This window comes from Tachyglossus aculeatus, chromosome X1 (assembly GCF_015852505.1).
Source record: "Tachyglossus aculeatus isolate mTacAcu1 chromosome X1, mTacAcu1.pri, whole genome shotgun sequence".
Taxonomy (NCBI): Eukaryota; Metazoa; Chordata; class Mammalia; order Monotremata; family Tachyglossidae; genus Tachyglossus; species Tachyglossus aculeatus.
In genome coordinates this window covers 30,702,867-30,726,345 of record NC_052101.1, presented here as the reverse complement: position 1 = coordinate 30,726,345, position 23,479 = coordinate 30,702,867, and the positions used below count along the sequence as shown (strand labels likewise).

Below are 23,479 nucleotides of genomic sequence, written 5' to 3'. Positions count from 1 at the left end.
TTCTTACTACGTGCAGAGCGCTGTACTAAGCGCTTGGGAGAGTACAACAGACTGTGCAGGCATGTTCCCTGTCCTTAATGAGCTTACAATCTAGAGCGACTACTACAGTGTAGTCACTGAAGAGAAAATACCATGGATTAAAACACGGATATTCTTAAGAGATTCCTCAAAATATGATTTTCTGCTAGATTCTTTCTCTAAAAAATGAAAAATAGGTACGGCTTACTTGAAGGTGGCCAAATGACCAGTGAATTTCCAGTGAAGACTGTGTTGCTTACCACCTGTGCTGTACTGGATTCTCCCAAGTGCTTAGGACAGTGTTTAGAACAGTAAGTGTTCAATAAATACAACGGACTGATTGACTAGGGAGCAATAGGAATCTGTGATTTGTCCTACTAGGAGAAATCAAGCCGAACACATGGAGCAAACCGAGGATGGAGACAGCTCCCCTTCCGCAAAACTGAAATATCAAACAGCAATGGGGTCTCCGTCCCATTTCCATGATTGAACTTACCTCCTGCTCCTTCCTTTTGCAAATTTTAAGTCCAGACTCTCACAATCACTGACTCTCTATTCTGTTTGTCTCAAAAGCATACACACTACTACTGCTTCTACCAAACAGCAAATGAGTCTAAAACTGTAATAGCTTATTTGAACTAAAACCTTCCGTCCCTAAAAACGACAACTGAATAATAAACAACGGAAATAAGCTTGTGAAGAGGTAGTAGTGTCAACTGAACATTTGGGAGGACTCTCGGCATAGTTCTCAAAGTACTCTACTGCTTTAATTCTTCAGTATTTCAAGAGTACACTTTATATCTCCATTTATCGGGTAATAAATTTTGCTTCATCTTAATTTTAAAATAAGACCATGCAGAGTTTCAAATGTTGGAGGGCTTTTTAGTGGGAAGGTAAGGAGACGAAAGGAGCCGTTTAGGAGATGGTGATTATTCTATTCGAGGGGTGTATGCTGTTGCCGGAAATAGAATGGAGAGCAATGAATGTGAAGCTCTGCACTTCAGATCTGCAAAAGAAGGGAATAAAAAGGGAAGTTAGCTCGGGACTCGCAATCAATCACCTGCTTTACCTTTGTGAGTGCAAATAAGCACTGGTTTTCCAACTAAGATACACTGTGTGCCGGCCTGGATAAATTTGTGGAACCAATTGTGCACTGCAAGCCTCCACTGCCTCATCCTCAATCGGAATTAACTGGTGGCTAGAGCACGAGTCTGGGAGTAAGATGGCCATGGATTCTAACCCTCGCTCCCCTTGCCTGCTGCGTCACCTTGGGCAAGTCACTTCGCTTCTCTCTGCCTCAGTCACCTCATCTGTAAAATGGGAAGCAAGACTGCGATCCCCACATGGGACAGATCCTGTGTCCAACCAATTTGCTCGTAGCCACCCCGGCGCTTGGTACGGTGCCCAGCAGATAGTAACTGCTTTATAAATACCAGAATCATCCTTATGGATCGAATCCCGGGATTTGTCTTTTCGGCAAGTTAGATCCTCACCATCTCCCTCCCAATCCCGCTTTCTTGAAAGCCGGTTAAAAAGTGCAGAAAAAGTACAAATCCGTTCCTGGAAATTACGCGGCCATAGAAAGTTTGCCCTAACAACGCATCCCGTTGCCAAGACAATTGTTTGGAATCCGATTCGTCCCCTACCTCCCGAAGGTGAGGGAAGTGTTGGGGATGGATTGGTGTGGGAAGTGTTGGGGATGGATTGGTTTCGGAGCCCCTCCCAATCCATCGATCCACGGTATTTCCCGAGCGCTTACCGTGTGCCGAGCACCACACTGAGCGCATGGGAGAGTACAATGTAACCGACTTCCCTACCCAGGAGGAGCTTACAGTCTGGAGGGGAAGGCGCATAAGAGTAGAGAGAAATAAAAGGAAGGGTGTGTACAGAGAAGCGGTATGGCTCAGTGGAAAGAGCCCGGGCTTGGGAGTCGGAGGTCATGGGTTCAAATCCCGGCTCTGCCAGTTGTCAGCTGCGTGACTTTCGGCAAGTCACTTCACTTCTCTGGGCCTCAGTTCCCTCATCTGGAAATTGGGAATGAAGACTGGGAGCCCCACATGGGACCTGATCACCTTGTATCCTCCCCAGCGCTTAGAACAGTGCTTCACACATAGTAAGCACTTAATAAATGCCATTATTATTATTATCATTACTCCACTTCTCTGGACCTCAGTTCCCTCATCTGTAAAATGGGGATGAAGGCTGGGAGCCCCCCAGGGGACAACCTGATCACCTTGTAGCCTCCCCAGCGCTTAGAACAGTGCTTTGAACTCAGTAAGCGCTTAATAAATGCCATTATTATTATTATTACTACTTTACTTCTCTGGGCCTCAGTTCCCTCACCTGTAAAATGGGGATGAAGATGTTGAGCTCCCCGGGGGACAACCTGATCACCTTGTATCCTCTCCCAGCGCTTAGAACAGTGCTCGGCACAAAGTAAAGCATTAACAAATGCCATGACTATTATTATTACTAAAGTGGTGTGGGGGGAATTAGAGAAAGGGCGCAAATCCATGAGTGCGGGCGACGCAGTGGTGGGGCCTAGCCGGCTCCCCTGGGAAAGCGTGGGCCGTCCGGCACCTTTCCTTCATTCATTCAATCGTATTTATTGAGCGCTTACTGTGTGCAGAGCCCTGTACTAAACACTTGGGAAATCCACGTCGGCAACAGACAGAGACGGTCCCTACCCGACAACGAGCTCACGGTCTGCAGCGTGGCTCAGTGGAAAGATCCCGGGCTTGGGAGTCAGAGGTCATGGGTTCTAATCCCGGCTCCGCCACATAATAATAATAATGATGGCATTTGTTAAGCGCTTACTATGTGCAAAGCGCTGTTCTAAGCGCTGGGGGGATACAAGGTGATCAGGTTGTCCCACGTGGGGCTCACAGTCTTCATCCCCATTTTACAGATGAGGTTACTGAGGCTCAGAGAAGTTAAGTGCCTTGCCCAAGGTCACACAGCAGACATGTGGCGGAGCCAGGATTCGAACCCATGACCTGTGACTCCAAAGCCCGGGCTCTTTCCACTGAGCCATGCTGCTTCTCCTAAGCACAAGTTGGCAACGTAGAGAAACGGTCCCTACCCAACAGTGGGCTCACAGTCTAGAAGGGGGCGGGGGGGGGGCACAGACAACAAAACAAAACATATTAACAAAATAAAATAAATAGAATAAATATGTACAAGTAAAACAGAGTAATAAATATGCACAAACATGTATACATATATACATATATACAGGCATATATGCACACATATACAGGCACACATGCACACATATACAGGCATATATGTACATATATGCAGGCGTGTGTGTACATATATATACAGGCATGTATGTGCATATATAGGCATATGTGTACATATATACAGGCATATACGTACATGTATAGGCATATATGTACATATATAGGCATGTATGTACATATATAGGCATATATGTACATATATAGGCATGTATGTACACATATAGGCATATATATGTACATGTGCATACATATATACAGGCATATATGCACATATATGCATATGTACATATATAGGCATATATGTGCATATGCATGCATATATACAGGCATATGTGCACATATATGCATATATACAGGCATGTGTGTATGTATATACATATATACAGGCATATGTGTGCATATATACATATATGAAGGCATATATGTACATATATGCAGGCGTATATGTACATATATGCAGGCATATAGGGGCATATATATACATCTGTGCCTCAGTTACCTCATCTGGAAAATGGGGATTAAAACTGTGAGCCCCCTGTGGGACAACCTGATCACCTTGTATCTCCCCCAGCACTTAGAACAGTGCTTTGCACATAGTAGGCGCTTAATAAATGCCATCATCATCATCATCTATAGAGGTATATATATATATACAGGGCTCCACCGCCCGGAGCCCGCTTCCATCGCCCCCGGAGAGGGGGGACGGCGGAGGAGGACGAGGAGGAGAAGGGACAGGGAGAAGGGGGGAACAACCACATTGGCTCCTCGAGGGGCGCGGGCCAACTCTCTGACCCTCCCGGCCCGGGGAGGGCACCATTCATTCATTCATTTCATTCATTCATTCATTCATTCAGAGAAGCAGCGTGGCTCAGTGGAGAGAGCCACAGCTTGGGAGTCAGAGGTCATGGGTTCAAATCCCACCTCCGCCGATTGTCAGCTGGGTGACTTGGGGCAAGTCACTTCTCTGGACCTCAGTGACCTCATCTGGAAAAAGGGGATGAAGACTGATCCCCTTGTAACCTCCCCAGCGCTTAGAACAGTGCTTTCACATAGTAAGCGCTTAATAAAGGCCATCATCATTATTATTATTGTTCAATCATTCAGGCGCATTGATTGAGCGCTGTGTGCAGAGCACTGCACTACGCGCTTGGGAAGTACAAGTTGGCAACACATAATAATAATGATGATGATGGCATTTGTTAAGCGCTTACTATGTGCAAAGCACTGTTCTAAGCGCTGGGGAGGATACAAGGTAAGCGGGTTGTCCCACATGGGGCTTACAGTCGTCAACCCCACTTTACAGATGAGGTAACTGAGGCTCAGAGAAGTTGTGACTTGCCCAAGGTCACACAGCAGACATGTGGCAGAGTCAGGATTCGAACCCATGACCTCTGACGCTTTCTCCACTGAGCCACGATATTCATTCATTCAATCGTATTTACTGAGCGCTTACTGCGTGCAGAGCACTGGACTAAGCGCTTGGGAAGTCCAAGTTGGCAACACCTAGAGACGGTCCCTACCCAACAGCGGGCTCACAGTCTAGAAGGGGGAGAAAGACAACAAAACAAAACTTATTAACAAAATAAAATGCATTCATTCAACCGTATTTATTGAGCGCTAACTGTGTGCAGAGCACTGGGCTAATAAATATGTACAAATAAAATAGAGTACAAACATATATACAGGTGCTGTGGGGAGGGGAAGGAAGGCGGGGGGATGGGGAAGGGGAGGAGGGGAAGCGGCGTGGCTCAGTGGAAAGAGCCCGGGCTTTGGAGTCAGAGGTCAGGGGTTCAAATCCCAGCTCTGCCACTTGTCAGCTGGGTGACTTTGGGCAAGTCACTGAACTCCTCTGGGCCTCAGTTCCCTCATCTGGAAAATGGGGATGAAGACTGTCCACCTGATCACCTTTCATAATGGCATTTATTAAGCGCTTACTATGTGCAAAGCACTGTTCTAAGCGCTGGAAAAAGCGCTTACTATGTGCAAAGCACTGTTCTAAGTGCTGGCAAAACTGCTTACTATGTGCAAAGCACTGTTCTAAGCGCTGGCAAAACTGCTTACTGTGTGCAAAGCACTGGTCTAAGCGCTGGCAAAAGTGCTTACTGTGTGCAAAGCACTGTTCTAATTGCTGGAAAATGCGCTTACCATGTGGAAAGCACTGTTCTAGGCGCTGGAAAAAGCGCTTACTGTGTGCAAAGCACTGTTCTAAGCACTGGCAAAAGCGCTTACTATGTGCAGTGCACATAGTAAGCGCTTAATAAAGACCATTATTATTATTCTTATGAGAAGGGGGAGATGGAAGGCGGTGCGGACCCCCCCTTCCCCGCCCCTCCCCCGGCTCCCAAGGCGATACCTTTTAGACAGGTCCGTGATGTGCAAAGCACTGTTCTAAGCGCTGGCAAAAGGGCTTAGTGTGTGCAAAGCACTGTTCTAAGCTCTGGCAAAAGCGCTTACTGTGTGCAAAGCACTATTCTAAGTGTTGGAAAAAGTGCTATGTGCAAAGCACTGTTCTAAGTGCAGGCAAAAGTGCTCACTGTGTGCAAAGCGCTGTTCTAAGCGCTTAATAAAGACCATTATTATTATTATTATTATTATGAGAAAGGGGAGATGGGAGGCAGCTGGGACCCCCTCTTCCCCTCACACCGTTCCCGAAGCGATACCTTTTGGACAGGTCCATGATGTGCAAAGTACTGTTCTAAGCGCTGGTAAAAGTGCTCACTGCGTGCAAAGCACTGGTCTAAGCGCTGGCAAAAGTGCTATGTGCAAAGTACTGGTCTAAGCGCTGGCAAAAGCGTTTACTAGGTGCAAAGCACTGTTCTAAGCGCTGGCAAAAGTGCTTACTGTGTGCAAAACACTGTTCTAAGCGCTGGAATAAGTGCTTACTGCGTGCAAAGCACTGTTCTAACCACTGGCAAAAGCGCTTACTATGTGCAAGCACATAGTAAGTGCTTAATAAAGGCCATTATTATTGTTATTATTGTTATAAGGGGGAGACGGAAGGTGATGCGGAAGTCCCCCGCCCCGCTCCCGAAGTGGTATCTTTTGGACAGGTCCGTGATGTGCAAAGCACTGTTCTAAGGGCTAGCAAAAGTGCTTACTATGTGCAAAGCACTGTTCTAAGCGCTGGCAAAGGCGCTTACTATGTGCAAAGCACTGTTCTAAGCACTGGCAAAAGTGCTTACTGCGTGCAAAGCACTGGTCTAAGCGCTGGCAAAAGCGCTTACTATGTGCAAAGCACTGTTCTAAGCGCTGGAAAAGGCGCTTCCTATGTGCAAAGCACTGTTCTAAACGCAGGCAAAAGTTCTTATTGCGTGCAAAGCACTGTTCTAAGCGCTGGCAAAAGTGTTATGTGCAAGCGCATAGTAAGCGCTTAATAAAGACCATTATTATTATTACTATTCTTATGAGAAGGGGTAGATGGAAGGCGGCGCGAACACCCCCCGCCCCGCTCCCGAAGTGATACCTTTTGGACAGGTCCATGATGTGCAAAGCACTGTTCTAAACACTGGCAAAAGTGCTTCCTATGTGCAAAGCACTGTTCTAAACGCAGGCAAAAGTGCTTACTGCGTGCAAAGCACTGTTCCAAGCGCTGGCAAAAGTGCTTCCTGCGTGCTAAGCGCTGGCAAAAGCGCTTCCTATGTGCAAAGCACTGTTCTAAGCGCTGGCAAAAGCGCTTACTGTGTGCAAAGCACTGTTCTAATTGCTGGAAAAAGCGCTTACTATGTGGAAAGCACTGTTCTAAGCGCTGGCGAAACTACTTCCTATGTGCAAAGCACTGTTCTAAGCGCTGGCAAAAGCGCTTACTATGTGGAAAGCACTGTTCTAAGCGCTGGCAAAAGCGCTTACTATGTGCACAGCACTGTTCTAATTGCTGACAAAAGTGCTTACTATGTGCAAAGCGCTGTTCTAAGCGCTGGCAAAAGTACTTACTGTGTGCAAAGCACTGTTCTAAGCGCTGGAAAAGACGCTTACTATGTGGAAAGCACTGTTCTAAGCGCTGGAAAAGGCACTTAATATGTGCAAAGCACTGTTCTAATTGCTGGAAAATGCGCTTACCATGTGGAAAGCACTGTTCTAAGCGCTGGAAAAGGCCCTTACTATGTGGAAAGCACTGTTCTAAGCGCTGGCAAAAGCGCTTCCTGCGTGCAAAGCACTGTTCTAAGCGCTGGCAAAAGCGCTTACTGTGTGCAAAGCACTGTTCTAAGCGCTGGCAAAAGCGCTTACTGTGTGCAAAGCACTGTTCTAATTGCTGGAAAATGCACTTACCATGTGGAAAGCACTGTTCTAAGCGCTGGCAAAAGTGCCTACTGCGTGTAAAGCACTGGCCTAAGCGCTGGCAAAAGTGCTTCCTATGTGCAAAGCACTGTTCTACACGCTGGCAAAAGTGCTTCCTGCATGCAAAGCACTGTGCTAATTGCCGGAAAAAGCGCTTACTATGTGCACTGTTCTAAGTGCTGGCAAAAGCACTTACAATGTGGAAAGCACTCTTCTAAGCGCTGGCAAAAGCGCTTACTATGTGCAAAGCACTGGTCTAAGCGCTGGCAAAAGTGTTTACTATGTGCAAAGCACTGTTCTAAGCGCTGGCTATGTGCAAAGCACTGTTCTAAGCGCTGGCAAAACGCTTACTATGTGGAAAGCACTGTTCTAAGCGCTGGCAAAAGCGCTTACTATGTGGAAAGCACTGTTCTAAGCACTGGCAAAAGCGCTTACTACGTAGAAAGCACTGTTCTAAGCGCTGGCAAAAGTGCTTACTCTGTGCAAAACGCTGTTCTAAACGCTGGCTATGTGCAAAGCACTGTTCTAAGCGCTGGCAAAAGCGCTCACTGTGTGCAAAGCACCGTTCTAAGCGCTGGCAAAAGCGCTTACTGTGTGCAAAGCACTGTTCTAAGCGCTGGCAAAAGCGCTTACTGTGTGCAAAGCACTGTTCTAAGCGCTGGAAAATGCACTTACCATGTGGAAAGCACTGTTCTAAGCGCTGGCAAAAGTGCCTACTGCGTGTAAAGCACTGGCCTAAGCGCTGGCAAAAGTGCTTCCTATGTGCAAAGCACTGTTCTACACGCTGGCAAAAGTGCTTCCTGCGTGCAAAGCACTGTGCTAATTGCCGGAAAAAGCGCTTACTATGTGCACTGTTCTAAGCGCTGGCAAAAGCACTTACAATGTGGAAAGCACTGTTCTAAGTGCTGGCAAAAGCGCTTACTATGTGCAAAGCACTGGTCTAAGCGCTGGCAAAAGTGTTTACTATGTGCAAAGCACTGTTCTAAGCGCTGGCTATGTGCAAAGCACTGTTCTAAGCGCTGGCAAAACGCTTACTATGTGGAAAGCACTGTTCTAAGCGCTGGCAAAAGCGCTTACTATGTGGAAAGCACTGTTCTAAGCATTGGCAAAAGCGCTTACTACGTAGAAAGCACTGTTCTAAGCGCTGGCAAAAGTGCTTACTCTGTGCAAAGCGCTGTTCTAAACGCTGGCTATGTGCAAAGCACTGTTCTAAGCGCTGGCAAAAGTGCTCACTGTGTGCAAAGCACCGTTCTAAGTGCTGGAAAAGGCGCTTACCATGTGGAAAGCACTGTTCTAAGCGCTGGCAAAAGTGCTTACTGTGTGCAAAGCACTGTTCTAAGCGCTGGCAAAAGTGCTTACTCTGTGCAAAACGCTGTTCTAAGCGCTGGCTATGTGCAAAGCACTGTTCTAAGCGCTGGCAAAAGTGCTTACTGTGTGCAAAGCACTGGTCTAAGCGCTGAAAAAAAGCGCTTACTGTGTGCAAAGCACTGTTCTAAGCGCTGGCAAAAGCGCTTACTGCATGTAAAGCACTGCTCTAAGCGCTGGAAATGGCGCTTACTATGTGTAAAGCACTGGTCTAAGCGCTGGCAAAAGTCCTTACTGTGTGTAAAGCACTGGCCTAAGCACTGGCAAAAGTGCTTCCTATGTGCTAAGCACTGGTCTAAGCGCTGGCAAAAGCGCTTCCTATGTGCAAAGCACTGTTCTAAACGCAGGCAAAAGTGCTCACTGTGTGCAAAGCACTGTTCTAAGCGCTGGCAAAAGCGCTTCCTATGTGCAAAGCACTATTCTAAACGCAGGCAAAAGTGCTTACTATGTGCAAAGCGCTGTTCTAAGCGCTGGCTATGTGCAAAGCACTGTTCTAAGCGCTGGCAAAAGCGCTTACTGTGTGCAAAGCACTGTTCTAATTGCTGGAAAAAGCGCTATGTGGAAAGCACTGTTCTAAGCGCTGGCGAAACTACTTCCTATGTGCAAAGCACTGTTCTAAGCGCTGGCAAAAGCGCTTACTATGTGGAAAGCACTGTTCTAAGCGCTGGCAAAAGCGCTTACTATGTGCACAGCACTGTTCTAATTGCTGACAAAAGTGCTTACTATGTGCAAAGCGCTGTTCTAAGCGCTGGCAAAAGTACTTACTGTGTGCAATGCACTGTTCTAAGCGCTGGAAAAGACGCTTACTATGTGGAAAGCACTGTTCTAAGCGCTGGAAAAGGCACTTAATATGTGCAAAGCACTGTTCTAATTGCTGGAAAATGCGCTTACCATGTGGAAAGCACTGTTCTAAGCGCTGGAAAAGGCCCTTACTATGTGGAAAGCACTGTTCTAAGCGCTGGCAAAAGCGCTTCCTGCGTGCAAAGCACTGTTCTAAGCGCTGGCAAAAGCGCTTACTGTGTGCAAAGCACTGTTCTAAGCGCTGGCAAAAGCGCTTACTGTGTGCAAAGCACTGTTCTAATTGCTGGAAAATGCGCTTACCATGTGGAAAGCACTGTTCTAGGCGCTGACTGTGTGCAAAGCACTGTTCTAAGCGCTGGCAAAAGTGCTCACTGTGTGCAAAGCACTGTTCTAAGCGCTGGAAAAGGCGCTTACCATGTGGAAAGCACTGTTCTAATCGCTGGCAAAAGTGCTTACTATGTGGAAAGCACTGGTCTAAGCGCTGGAAAAGTGCTTACTGTGTGCAAAGCACTGTTCTAAGCGCTGGAAAAAGCGCTTACCGTGTGGAAAGCACTGTTCTAATCGCTGGCAGAAGTGCTTACTGTGTGCAAAGCAATGTTCTAATTGCTGGAAAAGGCGCTTACTATGTGGAAAGCACTGGTCTAAGCGCTGGCAAAAGTACTTCCTATGTGCAAAGCACTGTTCTAAGCATTGGCATACTACGTAGAAAGCACTGTTCTAAGAGCTGGGAAAGGCGCTTACTACGTAGAAAGCACTGTTCTAAGAGCTGGCAAAAGCGCATACTGTGTGCAAAGCACTGTGCTAAGCGCTGGCAAAAGCGCGTCCTATGTGCAAAACGCTGTTCTAAACGCAGGCAAAAGTGCTTACTATGAGCAAAGCACTGTTCTAAGCGCTGGCAAAAGTGCTTACTCTGTGCAAAGCGCTGTTCTAAGCGCTGGCTATGTGCAAAGCACTGTTCTAAGCGCTGGCAAAAGTGCTCACTGTGTGCAAAGCACTGTTCTAAGCGCTGGAAAGGCGCTTAATATGTGCAAAGCACTGTTCTAACTGCTGGAAAATGCGCTTACCATGTGGAAAGCACTGTTCTAAGAGCTGGAAAAGGCCCTTACTATGTGGAAAGCACTGTTCTAAGCGCTGGCAAAAGCGCTTACTATGTGCAAAGCACTGTTCTAAGCGCTGGCAAAAGCACTTGCAATGTGGAAAGCACTGTTCTAAGCGCTGGCAAAAGCGCTTCCTATGTGCAAAGCACTGTTCTAAGCGCTGGCAAAAGTACTTACTATGTGCAAACTGCTGTTCTAAGCGCTGGCTATGTGGAAAGCACTGTTCTAAGCGCTGGCAAAAGTGCTTACTGTGTGCAAAGCACTGTTCTAATTGCTGGAAAAGGCGCTTACCACGTGGAAAGCACTGTTCTAATCGCTGGCAAAAGTGCTTACTGTGTGCAAAGCACTGTTCTAATTGCTGGAAAAGGCGCTTACCATGTGGAAAGCACTGGTCTAAGCGCTGGCAAAAGTACTTCCTATGTGCAAAGCACTGTTCTAAGCATTGGCAAAAGCGCTTACTACGTAGAGAGCACTGTTCTAAGAGCTGGGAAAGGCGCTTACTACGTAGAAAGCACTGTTCTAAGAGCTGGCAAAAGCGCTTACTGTGTGCAAAGCACTGTGCTAAGCGCTGGCAAAAGTACTTCCTATGTGCAAACTGCTGTTCTAAGCGCTGGCTATGTGCAAAGCACTGTTCTAAGCGCTGGCAAAAGGGCTTACTGTGTGGAAAGCACTGCTCTAAGCGCTGGAAAAGGCGCTTACTATGAGGAAAGCACTGTTCTAAGCGCTGGAAAAGGCGCTTAACATGTGCAAAGCACTGTTCTAACTGCTGGAAAATGCGCTTACCATGTGGAAAGCACTGTTCTAAGCGCTAGCAAAAGTGCTTACTGTGTGCAAAGCACTGTTCTAAGAGCTGGCAAAAGTGCTTACTATGTGGAAAGCACTGTTCTAAGAGCTGGGAAAGGCGCTTACTACGTAGAAAGCACTGTTCTAAGCGCTGGCAAAAGCGCTTACTGTGTGCAAAGCGCTGTTCTAAGCGCTGGCTATGTGCAAAGCACTGTTCTAAGCGCTGGCAAAAGCGCTTACTGTGTGCAAAGCACTGTTCTAATTTCTGGAAAATGCGCTTACCATGTGGAAAGCACTGTTCTAAGCGCTGGCAAAAGTGCTCACTGTGTGCAAAGCACTGTGCTAAGCATTGGCAAAAGCGCTTACTACGTAGAAAGCACTGTTCTAAGAGCTGGGAAAGGCGCTTACTACGTAGAAAGCACTGTTCTAAGAGCTGGCAAAAGCACTTACTGTGTGCAAAGCACTGTTCTAAGCGCTGGAAAAAGTGCTTACTATGTGCAAAGCGCTGTTCTAAGCGCTGGCTATGTGCAAAGCACTGTTCTAAGCGCTGGCAAAAGTGCTTACTGTGTGCAAAGCACTGTTCTAAGCGCTGGAAAAGGCGCTTACCATGTGGAAAGCACTGTTCTAAGAGCTGGAAAAGGCCCTTACTATGTGGAAAGCACTGTTCTAAGCGCTGGAAAAAGTGCTTACTGCGTGTAAAGCACTGGTCTAAGCGCTGGAAAAGGCGCTTACCATGTGGAAAGCACTGTTCTAAGCGCTGGCAAAAGTGCTTACTGTGTGCAAAGCACTGTTTTAAGCGCTGGCAAAAGCGCTTCCTATGTGCAAAGCACTATTCTAAACGCAGGCAAAAGTGCTTACTGTGTGCAAAGCACTGTTCTAAGCGCTGGCAAAAGCGCTTACTGTGTGCAAAGCACTGTGCTAAGCGCTGGCTATGTGCAAAGCACTGTTCTAAGCGCTGGCAAAAGCGCTCACTGTGTGCAAAGCGCTGTTCTAAGCGCTGGCTATGTGCAAAGCACTGTTCTAAGCGCTGGCAAAAGTGCTCACTGTGTGCAAAGCACTGTTCTAAGCGCTGGAAAAGACGCTTACCATGTGGAAAGCACTGTTCTAATCGGTGGCAAAAGTGCTTACTGTGTGCAAAGCACTGTTCTAATTGTTGGAAAATGCGCTTACCATGTGGAAAGCACTGTTCTAAGAGCTGGAAAAGGCCCTTACTATGTGGAAAGCACTGTTCTAAGCGCTGGCAAAAGCGCTTCCTATGTGCAAAGCACTGTTCAAAACGCAGGCAAAAGTGCTTACTGTGTGCAAAGCACTGTTCTAATTGCTGGAAAAGGCGCTTACTATGTGGAAAGCACTGTTCTAAGCGCTGGCAAAAGTACTTCGTATGTGCAAAGCACTGGCCTAAGCGCTGGCAAAAGCGCTTCCTATGTGCTAAGCACTGGTCTAAGCGCTGGCAAAAGCGCTTACTATGTGCACAGCACTGTTCTAATTGCTGGCAAAAGTGCTTACTGTGTGCAAAGCGCTGTTCTAAGCGCTGGCTATGTGCAAAGCACTGTTCTAAGCGCTGGCAAAAGTGCTCAATGTGTGCAAAGCAATGTTCTGATTGCTGGAAAAGGCGCTTACCATGTGGAAAGCACTGTTCTAAGCACTAGCAAAAGTGCTTACTGTGTGCAAAGCACTGTTCTAAGCGCTGGCAAAAGCGCTTACTACATAGAAAGCACTGTTCTAAGAGCTGGGAAAGGCGCTTACTACGTAGAAAGCACTGTTCTAAGAGCTGGCAAAAGCGCTTACTATGTGCAAAGCACTGTTCTAAGCGCTGGCAAAAGCACTTGCAATGTGGAAAGCACTGTTCTAAGCGCTGGCAAAAGCGCTTCCTATGTGCAAAGCACTGTTCTAATTGCTGGCAAAAGTGCTTACTGTGTGCAAAGCGCTGTTCTAAGCGCTGGCAAAAGTACTTACTGTGTGCAAAGCGCTGTTCTAAGCGCTGGCAAAAGTACTTACTGTGTGCAAAGCACTGTTCTAAGCGCTGGAAAAGACGCTTACTATGTGGAAAGCACTGTTCTAAGCGCTGGAAAAGGTGCTTAATATGTGCAAAGCACTGTTCTAATTGCTGAAAAATGCGCTTACCATGTGGAAAGCACTGTTCTAAGCGCTGGAAAAGGCCCTTACTATGTGGAAAGCACTGTTCTAAGCGCTGGCAAAAGCGCTTCCTGCGTGCAAAGCACTGGTCTAAGCGCTGGCAAAAGCGCTTACTATGTGCCCAGCACTGTTCTAATTGCTGGCAAAAGTGCTTACTGTGTATAAAGCGCTGTTCTAATGGCTGGAAAAGGCGCTTACTATGTAGAAAGCACTGGTCTAAGCGCTGGCAAAACTACTTCCTATGTGCAAAGCACTGTTCTAAGCGCTGGCAAAAGCGCTTCCTATGTGGAAAGCACTGTTCTAAGCGCTGGCAAAAGCGCTTACTATGTGCACAGCACTGTTCTAATTGCTGGCAAAAGTGCTTACTGTGTGCAAAGCGCTGTTCTAAGCGCTGGCTATGTGCAAAGCACTGTTCTAAGCGCTGGCAAAAGCACTTACAATGTGCAAAGCGCTGTTCTAAGCGCTGGCAAAAGCGCTTCCTGCGTGCAAAGCACTGGTCTAAGCGCTGGCAAAAGCGCTTACTATGTGCACAGCACTGTTCTAATTGCTGGAAAAAGTGCTTACTATGTGCAAAGCGCTGTTCTAAGCGCTGGAAAAAGTGCTTACTCTGTGCAAAGCGCTGTTCTAAGCGCTGGCTATGTGCAAAGCACTGTTCTAAGCGCTGGCAAAAGCACTTACAATGTGGAAAGCGCTGTTCTAAGCGCTGGCAAAAGCGCTTCCTGCGTGCAAAGCACTGGTCTAAGCGCTGGCAAAAGCGCTTACTATGTGCACAGCTTTGCTGGAAAAAGTGCTTACTATGTGCAAAGCACTGTTCTAAGCGCAGGCAAAAGCGATTACTGTGTGCAAAGCACTGTTCTAAGCGCTGGCAAAAGCGCTTACTATGTGCACAGCACTGTTCTAATTGCTGGAAAAAGTGCTTACTATGTGCAAAGCACTGTTCTAAGCGCTGGAAAAAGCGCTTACTATGTGGAAAGCACTGTTCTAAGCGCTGGAAAAAGCGCTTCCTATGTGGAAAGCACTGTTCTAAGCGCTGGCAAAAGCGCTTCCTGCGTGCAAAGCACTGTTCTAATCGCTGGCAAAAGTACTTACTATGTGCAAACTGCTGTTCTAAGCGCTGGCTATGTGCAAAGCACTGTTCTAAGCGCTGGCAAAGGTGCTTACTGTGTGCAAAGCACTGTGCTAAGCGCTGGAAAAAGCGCTTACCATGTGGAAAGCACTGTTCTAATCGCTGGCAAAAGTGCTTACTGTGTGCAAAGCAATGTTCTAATTGCTGGAAAAGGCGCTTACTATGTGGAAAGCACTGTTCTAAGCGCTGGCAAAAGTGCTCACTGTGTGCAAAGCACTGTGCTAAGCATTGGCAAAAGCATTAACTACGTAAAAAGCACTGTTCTAAGAGCTGGGAAAGGCGCTTACTACGTAGAAAGCACTGTTCTAAGAGCTGGCAAAAGCGCTTACTGTGTGCAAAGCACTGTTCTAAGCGCTGGCAAAGGCCCTTACTATGTGGAAAGCACTGTTCTAAGCGCTGGCAAAAGTGCTTCCTGCGTGCAAAGCGCTGTTCTAAGCGCTGGCTATGTGCGAAGCACTGTTCTAAGCGCTGGCAAAAGTGCTTACTGTGTGCAAAGCACTGTTCTAATTGCTGGAAAAGGCGCTTACCGTGTGGAAAGCACTGTTCTAAGCGCTGGCAAAAGCGCTTACTGTGTGCAAAGCACTGTGCTAAGCGCTGGCTATGTGCAAAGCACTGTTCTAAGCGCTGGCAAAAGCGCTCAATGTGTGCAAAGCACTGTTCTAAGCGCCGGAAAAGACGTTTACTGTGTGGAAAGCACTGTTCTAATCGCTGGCAAAAGTGCTTACTGTGTGCAAAGCACTGTTCTAAGCGCTGGCAAAAGCGCTTCCTGCATGCAAAGCACTGTGCTAAGCGCTGGCAAAAGCGCTTCCTATGTGCAAAGCACTCTTCCAAGCGCTGGCAAAAGTGCTTACTGTGTGCAAAGCACTGTCCTAAGCGCTGGCAAAAGTGCTCACTGTGTGCAAAGCACTGTTCTAATTGCTGGAAAAGGCGCTTCCTATGTGGAAAGCACTGGTCTAAGCGCTGGCAAAAGCGCTTCCTGCGTGCAAAGCACTGGTCTAAGCGCTGGCAAAAGCGCTTACTATGTGCCCAGCACTGTTCTAATTGCTGGCAAAAGTGCTTACTGTGTGCAAAGCGCTGTTCTAATGGCTGGAAAAGGCGCTTACTATGTAGAAAGCACTGGTCTAAGCGCTGGCAAAACTACTTCCTATGTGCAAAGCACTGTTCTAAGCGCTGGCAAAAGCGCTGACTGTGTGCAAAGCACTGTTCTAAGCGCTGGCAAAGGCGCTCACTGTGTGCAAAGCGCTGTTCTAGGCGCTGACTGTGTGCAAAGCACTGTTCTAAGCGCTGGCAAAAGCAATTACTGTGTGGAAAGCACTGGTCTAAGCGCTGGGAAAGCGCTTCCCATGCGCAAGCACTGTTCTAAGCGCTGGGGAGGTCACCTCCCCAGCGCTTAGAACAGTGTTGTGCGCCTAGGAAGCGCTTCATCCCGTCCGTTATTATTATAATTGTTATGGGGGGGGGGGGGGTGTCGATACCTTTTGGACAGGTCCATGAGGACCCCCGAGAAGAGCTTCTCCCCGAGGCGGAACGACACCACGAGCGCGTCGTCGATGATGTGGTCCAGCGTGACGCGCACCTCAGAGCCGGGGGTCAGCTGGGCCGCCGCGGGCGATGGCGGCGGCGGCTCCTCCTCCATCACGGGCGGCGGCCCCCCGGCCGCCTCAGCCGCCACGGCCGCCATTTTCCCTCCGCCTTCTCCTCCGCCGCCTCGCCGAGGCGGCGCGGCGGCGCGGGCTCCCGGGCCCGCCCCCCGGCCCGCCATTGGCTGCGCGCCGCCGCCCTGCCCTCCCATTGGCTCGCCCCGACGTCCGTCCTCCGCCCCGCCGGTCCCGCCCACCCGGGGAACGAACTTGCCATTGGCCCGCCCCTCCGGCGGGGGGCGGGGCCCGGGGGGGGGCGGGCTCTCCTCCTTATTGGCTGGGCCCGCGGCTCGGGGCCTGGCGGTTGGTCGCCCGGCCTGTCCGTCAAACCGCGGGGGTTCCCGCAGGGCGGGGGCGGAGGGGGTCACGTGGCTGACCGCTCGTCTCCTAGGCGGCCGGGGAGAGGACGGGGCGCGGATGCTCCTTAGAATAAATAATAATAATAATAATAATAATAATAATAATGGCATTTATTAAGCGCTTACTACGTGCAAATCACTGTTCTAAGCGCTGGGGAAATTACAAGGTGATCATTCAATCGTATTAAGCGCTTACTATGTGCAAAGCACTGGGGAAATTACAAGGTGATCATTCATTCATTCAATCGTATTTTATTAAGCGCTTACTATGTGCAAAGCACTGGGGAAATTAGAAGGTGATCATTCAATGGTATTAAGCGCTTACTATGTGCAAAGCACTGGGGAAATTACAAGTTGATCATTCATTCATTCAATCGTATTTATTAAGCACTTACTATGTGCAAAGCACTGGGGAAATTACGAGATGATCATTCATTCATTCAATCGTATTTATTAAGCCTTACTATGTGCAAAGCACTGGGGAAATTACAAGGTGATCATTCATTCATTCAATCGTATTCATTCAGTGCTTACTATGTGCAAAGCACTGTTCTAAGCGCCGGGGAAATTACAAGGTGATCATTCATTCATTCAATCGTATTGAGCGCTTACTATGTGCAAAGCACTGGGGAAATTACAAGGTGATCATTCATTCATTCAATCGTATTTTATTAAGCGCTTATTATGTGCAAAGCACTGGGGAAATTAGAAGGTGATCATTCAATGGTATTAAGCGCTTACTATGTGCAAAGCACTGGGGAAATTACAAGTTGATCATTCATTCAGTCAGTCGTATTTAATAAGCGCTTACTATGTGCAAAGCACTGGGGAAATTACAAGTTGATCATTCATTCATTCAATCGTATTTATTAAGCCTTACTATGTGCAAAGCACTGGGGAAATTACAAGGTGATCATTCATTCAATCGTATTAAGCGCTTACTATGTGCAAAGCACTGGGGAAATTACAAGGTGATCATTCATTCATTCAATCGTATTTATTCAGTGCTTACTACGTGCAAAGCACTGTTCTAAGCGCCGGGGAAATTACAAGGTGCTCATTCATTCACTCAATCGCATTTATTGAGCGCTTACTATGTGCAGAGCACTGTTCTGAGCGCCGGGGAAATTACAAGGTGATCATTCATTCATTCAATCGTAGTAAGCGCTTACTATGTGCAAAGCACTGTTCTGAGCGCCGGGGAAATTACAAGGTGATCATTCATTCAATCGTATTTTATTAAGCGCTTACTATATGCAAAGCACTGTTCTAAGCGCTGGGGAAATTACAAGGTGATCATTCATTCAATCGTATTTATTGAGCGCTTACTATAATAATGATGGCATTTATTAAGCGCTTACTACGTGCAAAGCACTGTTCTAAGCGCTGGGGAAATTACAAGGTGATCATTCATTCAATCGTATTTTATTAAGCGCTTACTATGTGCAAAGCACTGGGGAAATTACAAGGTGATCATTCATTCACTCAATCGCATTTATTCAGCGCTTACTATGTGCAGAGCACTGTTCTGAGCGCCGGGGAAATTAGAAGGTGATCATTCATTCATTCAATCGTATTAAGCGCTTACTATGTGCAAAGCACTGTTCTAAGCGCTGGGGAAATTACAAGGTATTCATTCATTCAATTGTTTTCAGCGCTTACTATGTGCAAAGCACTGTTCTAAGCGCCGGGGAAATTACAAGGTGATCATTCAATTGTATTAGGCGCTTACTATGTGCAAAGCACTGTTCTAAGCACTGGGGAAATTACAAGGTGATCATTCATTCAATCGTATTTATTCAGCGCTTACTATGTGCAAAGCACTGGGGAAATTACAAGGTGATCATTCATTCAATCGTATTTATTAAGCGCTTACTATGTGCAAAGCACTGGGGAAATTACAAGGCGATCATTCATTCATTCGTATTTATTAAGCGCTTACTATGTGCAAAACACTGGGGAAATTACAAGGCGATCATTCATTCATTCAATCGTATTTATTGAGCGCTTACTATGTGCAAAGCACTGGGGAAATTACAAGGTGATCATTCATTCAATCGTATTTATTAAGCGCTTACTATGTGCAAAGCACTGGGGAAATTACAAGGTTATCATTCATTCGTCATATTTTATTAAGCACTTACTATGTGCAAAACACTGGGGAAATTACAAGGCGATCATTCATTCATTCAATCGTATTTATTGAGCGCTTACTATGTGCAAAGCACTGGGGAAATTACAAGGTGATCATTCATTCAATTGTATTAAGCGCTTACTATGTGCAAAGCACTGGGGAAATTACAAGGTGATCATTCATTCATTCAATCGTATTTATTCAGCGCTTACTATGTGCAAAGCACTGGGGAAATTACAAGGTGATCATTCATTCAATCGTATTTATTAAGCGCTTACTATGTGCAAAGCACTGGGGAAATTACAAGGTGATCATTCATTCATTCAATAGTATTTATTAAGCGCTTACTATGTGCAAAGCACTGTTCTCAGCACCGGGGAAATTACAAGGTGATCATTCATTCATTCAATCATATTATTTAAGCGCTTACTATGTGCAAAGCACTGTTCTAAGCGCCGGGGAAATTACAAGGGGATCATTCAATCGTATTTATTGAGCACTTACTATGTCCAAAGCACTGTTCTAAGCGATGAGGAAATCACAAGGTGATCATTCGTTCATTCAGTTGTATTTATTAAGCGCTTACTATGTGCAAATCACTGTTCTAAGCGCCGGGGAAATTACAAGGGGATCATTCAATCGTATTTATTGAGCACTTACTATGTCCAAAGCACTGTTCTAAGCGATGGGGAAATCACAAGGTGATCATTCATTCATTCAGTCGTATTTATTAAGCGCTTACTATGTGCAAAGCACTGTTCCAAGCTCTGGGGAAATTACAAGGTGATCATTCATTCATTCAATCGTATTTATTGAGCGCTTACTATAATAATGATGCCATTTATTAAGCGCTTACTATGTCCAAAGCACTGTTCTAAGCACCGGGGAAATTACAAGAAGCAGCGTGACTCAGTGGAAAGAGCCCGGGCTTTGAAGTCAGAGGTCATCGGTTCAAATCCCAGCTCTGCCACTTGTCAGCTGTGTGACTTTGGTTAAGTCACTTCACTTCTCTGGGCCTCAGTTACCTCCTCTGTAAAAAGGGGAGTAAGACTGTGAGCCCCACGTGGGACAACCTGGTCACCTTGTAAATTCCCCAGCGCTTAGAACAGTGCCTTGCACATAGTAAGCACTTAATAAATGCCATCATTATTATTATTATTATTCATTCATTCAATCGTATTTATTGAGCGCTTACTGTGTGCAGAGCACTGGACTAAGCGCTTGGAAAGTCCAAGTTGGCAACATCTAGAGACGGTCCCTACCCAACAGCGGGCTCACAGTCTAGAAGGGAGAGACAGACAACGAAACAGAACATATTAACAAGATAAAATAAATAGAATAAATAAATAGAGTAATAAATACGTGCAAACATATACATATATACAGGTGCTGTGGGGAGGGGAAGGGCAAGGAGGAGAAGGAGGATGGCACTCCATTCATTCAGTTGTATTTATTGAGTGCTTACTGTGTGCAGAGCACTGGACTAAGCGCTTGGGAAGTCCAAGTTGGCAATATCTAGAGACAGTCCCTACCCACCAGCGGGCTCACAGTCTCCCGTACCTCTTAATAATAATAGTAATGATGGCATTTATTAAGCGCTTACTACGTGCAAAGCACTTTTCTAAGTGCTGGGGAGGTTCCAAGGTGATCAGGTTGTCCCCCGGGGGGTCTCACAGTCTTCATCCCCCTTTTACAGATGAGGTAACTGAGGCCCAGAGAAGTCAAGTGACTTGCCCAAAGTCACACAGCTGACAATTGGCGGAGCTGGGATTTGAACCCATGACCTCTGACTCCAAAGCCCGGGCTCTTTCCAACTGAGCCACACTGCTTCTTCAGGGACCACGGAATCATTACTACTACTAATGATAATAATATCAGGTTGTCCCACGGGGGGCTCACAGTCTTAATCCCCATTTTACAGATGAGGTCACCGAGGCACAGAGAAGTATAAATCTTATTTCTCGGCGTGAACCTGCCGGAATGGGCTCTGGGCCTGAAACTGAAGTCCACCCCAAGCCAACTGATACAGTTTTCACGCGGCTGCCCGGATCATCTTTGTGCACAAACGCCCTGGGCATGTCACTCCCCTCCTCAAAAATCTCCAGTGGCTACCAGTCAACCTGCGCATCAGGCAAAAACTCCTCACCCTGGGCTTCAAGGCTGTCCATCACCTCGCCCCCTCCTACCTTGTCATTCATTCATTCATTCAATCGTATTTATTGAGCGCTTACTGTGTGCAGAGCACTGGACTAAGCGCTTGGGAAGTACAAGTTGGCAACATATAGAGATGGTCCCTACCCAACAGTGGGCTCACAGTCAATCAATCAATCATCAATCAATCGTATTTACTGAGCGCTTACTGTGTGCAGAGCACTGTACTAAGCGCTTGGGAAGTTGGCAACATATAGAGACAGTCCCTACCCAACAGTGGGCTCACAGTCTAAAAGGGGGAGACAGAGAACAAAACCAAACATACTAACCAAATAAAATAAATAGAATAGATATGTACAAGTAAAATAAATAGAGTAATAAATATGTACAAGTATATATACAGTCTAGAAGAGACGGTCCCTACCCAACAACGGGCTCACGGTCTAGAGGGGGGAGACAGACTGCAAAACAGAACAAGTAGACAGGTGTCAATACCAACGAAATTAGTAGAATTATAGATAAACATCATTAATAAAATGAATGGAGTAACAAATATGTACAAATAGGCATTCAGTCGTATTTATTGAGCGCTTACTGTGTGCAGAGCACTATACTAAGAGCCTGGGAAGTACAAGTTGGCAACATATAGAGACGGTCCCTACCCAACCGTGGGCTCACAGTCTAGAAGGGGGAGACAGAGAATCAATCAATCAATCGTATTTATTGAGCGCTTACTGTGTGCAGAGCACTGTACTAAGTGCTTGGGAAATACAAGTTGGCAACATATAGAGATGGTCAATCAATCAATCAATCATATTTATTAAGTGCTTACTGTGTGCAGAGCACTGTACTAAGCGCTTGGGAAGTACAAGTTGGTCCCTACCCAACAGTGGGCTCACAGTCTAGAAGGGGGGTGGGGGGGACAGTCTAGAAGGGGGACCAAAACAAAAACAAAAGAGAACAAAACAAAGCATATTAACAAAATAAAATAAATAGAATAAATATGTACAAATAAAATAAATAGAGTAATAAATACATACAAACATATATACATATATACAGGTGCTGTGGGAGGGGAAGGGGGTAAGGCGGGGGGGAGGGGGAGAGGAAGGGGTCTCTCCTTCTCCAGCCCAGCCCGCACCCTCCGCTCCTCTGCCGCTAAGCTCCTCACCGTGCCTCGTTCTCGCCTGTCCCACCATCGACCCCCGGCCCACGTCCTCCCCCTGGCCTGGAATATCCTCCCTCCACACATCCACCAAACTAGCTCTCTTCCTCCCTTCAAAGCCCTACTGAGAGCTCACCTCCTCCAGGAGGCCTTCCCAGACTGAGCCCCCTTTTCCCTCTCCTCCTCCCCATCCCCCCCGCCCTACCTCCTTCCCCTCCCCTCGAGACCTGTATATACATTTGTACGGATTTATTACTCTATTTTACTTGTACATATTTACTATTCTATTTATTTTGTTGATGATGTGTGTCTAGCTTTACTTCTATTTATTCTGATGACTTGACACCTGTCCACATGTTTTGTTTTGTTGTCTGTCTCCCCCTTCTAGACTGTGAGCCCGTTGCTGGGTAGGGACCGTCTCTGTGTGTTGCCGACTTGTACTTCCCAAGCTCTTAGTACAGTGCTCTGCACACGGTAAGTGCTCAGTAAATACAATTGAATGAATGAATGAATGAAATGCCTCTTCTCCCGTTCACTCACTGTCTTTTTACTGAAAAAAAACCCCATTAAAAGAAAATGAAATCCAAAAGAAGAGTAGAGAATGGAAACTGAGTCAGAGATAATGGATTTCTTTAGTGCCCCGGGACTAAGGAGCACTGTGGATTGTTCCTTGCACTCTTCACATTTACTGAAACATCCCCATTTTCAGTATCCCGTCATCCATAAAACCCTTCTTCTTCTTAGCTCCCTCTCTTTTAGTTTCCCCATCTTTTCCACGCTCCTCCACACCGTCTTCCACCTCACAATCACCCAGGAATGCCAGCAACCATCTTCCACCTCGCAATCACCCAGCTGACTTCTCATTCAAACTTCAAAACTCATCGCTTTTTTGTTTTAATAATAGTAATAATAATGGCATTTGTTAAGCGCTTGCTATGTGCCAAGCACTGTTCTAAGCGCTGGGGTAGATACGAGGTCATCAGGTTGTCCCACGTGGGGCTCACAGTCTGAATCCCCATTTTGCAGATGAGGTCACTGAGACCCAGAGAAGCAAAGTCACACGGCAGACAAGTGGCGGAGCCGGGATTAGAACCCAGGACCTATGACTCGCAAGCCCGGGCTCTTTCCACTAAGCAACGCTGCTTCTCTTTTTTGTTTATTAATGGTGCTTGATGAGTGCTTAT

At 46.7% G+C, this 23,479-nt stretch overlaps 1 protein-coding gene across 5 annotated transcripts in view; it reads right to left on the bottom strand.

The window, feature by feature from the left end:
• Window positions 1-16,499, bottom strand: part of PWWP2A (PWWP domain containing 2A) — a 50,287-nt gene extending 33,788 nt beyond the window's left edge. For 4 of the 5 annotated variants that reach the window (XR_005447695.1, XM_038739938.1, XM_038739940.1 and 1 more), the window contains exon 1: window positions 16,322-16,499. Coding sequence is in view for 3 of the 5 variants with exons in the window: in XM_038739938.1 (XP_038595866.1) it covers window positions 16,322-16,482 (161 nt within the window). In the remaining 2 variants the exon portion in view is untranslated. Of the gene's footprint in view, window positions 1-6,726; window positions 6,740-16,321 lie in introns of those variants that run through there. The other variant, XM_038739939.1, reaches the window with a different exon arrangement.
• Between the last annotated feature and the right edge of the window lie 6,980 nt (window positions 16,500-23,479).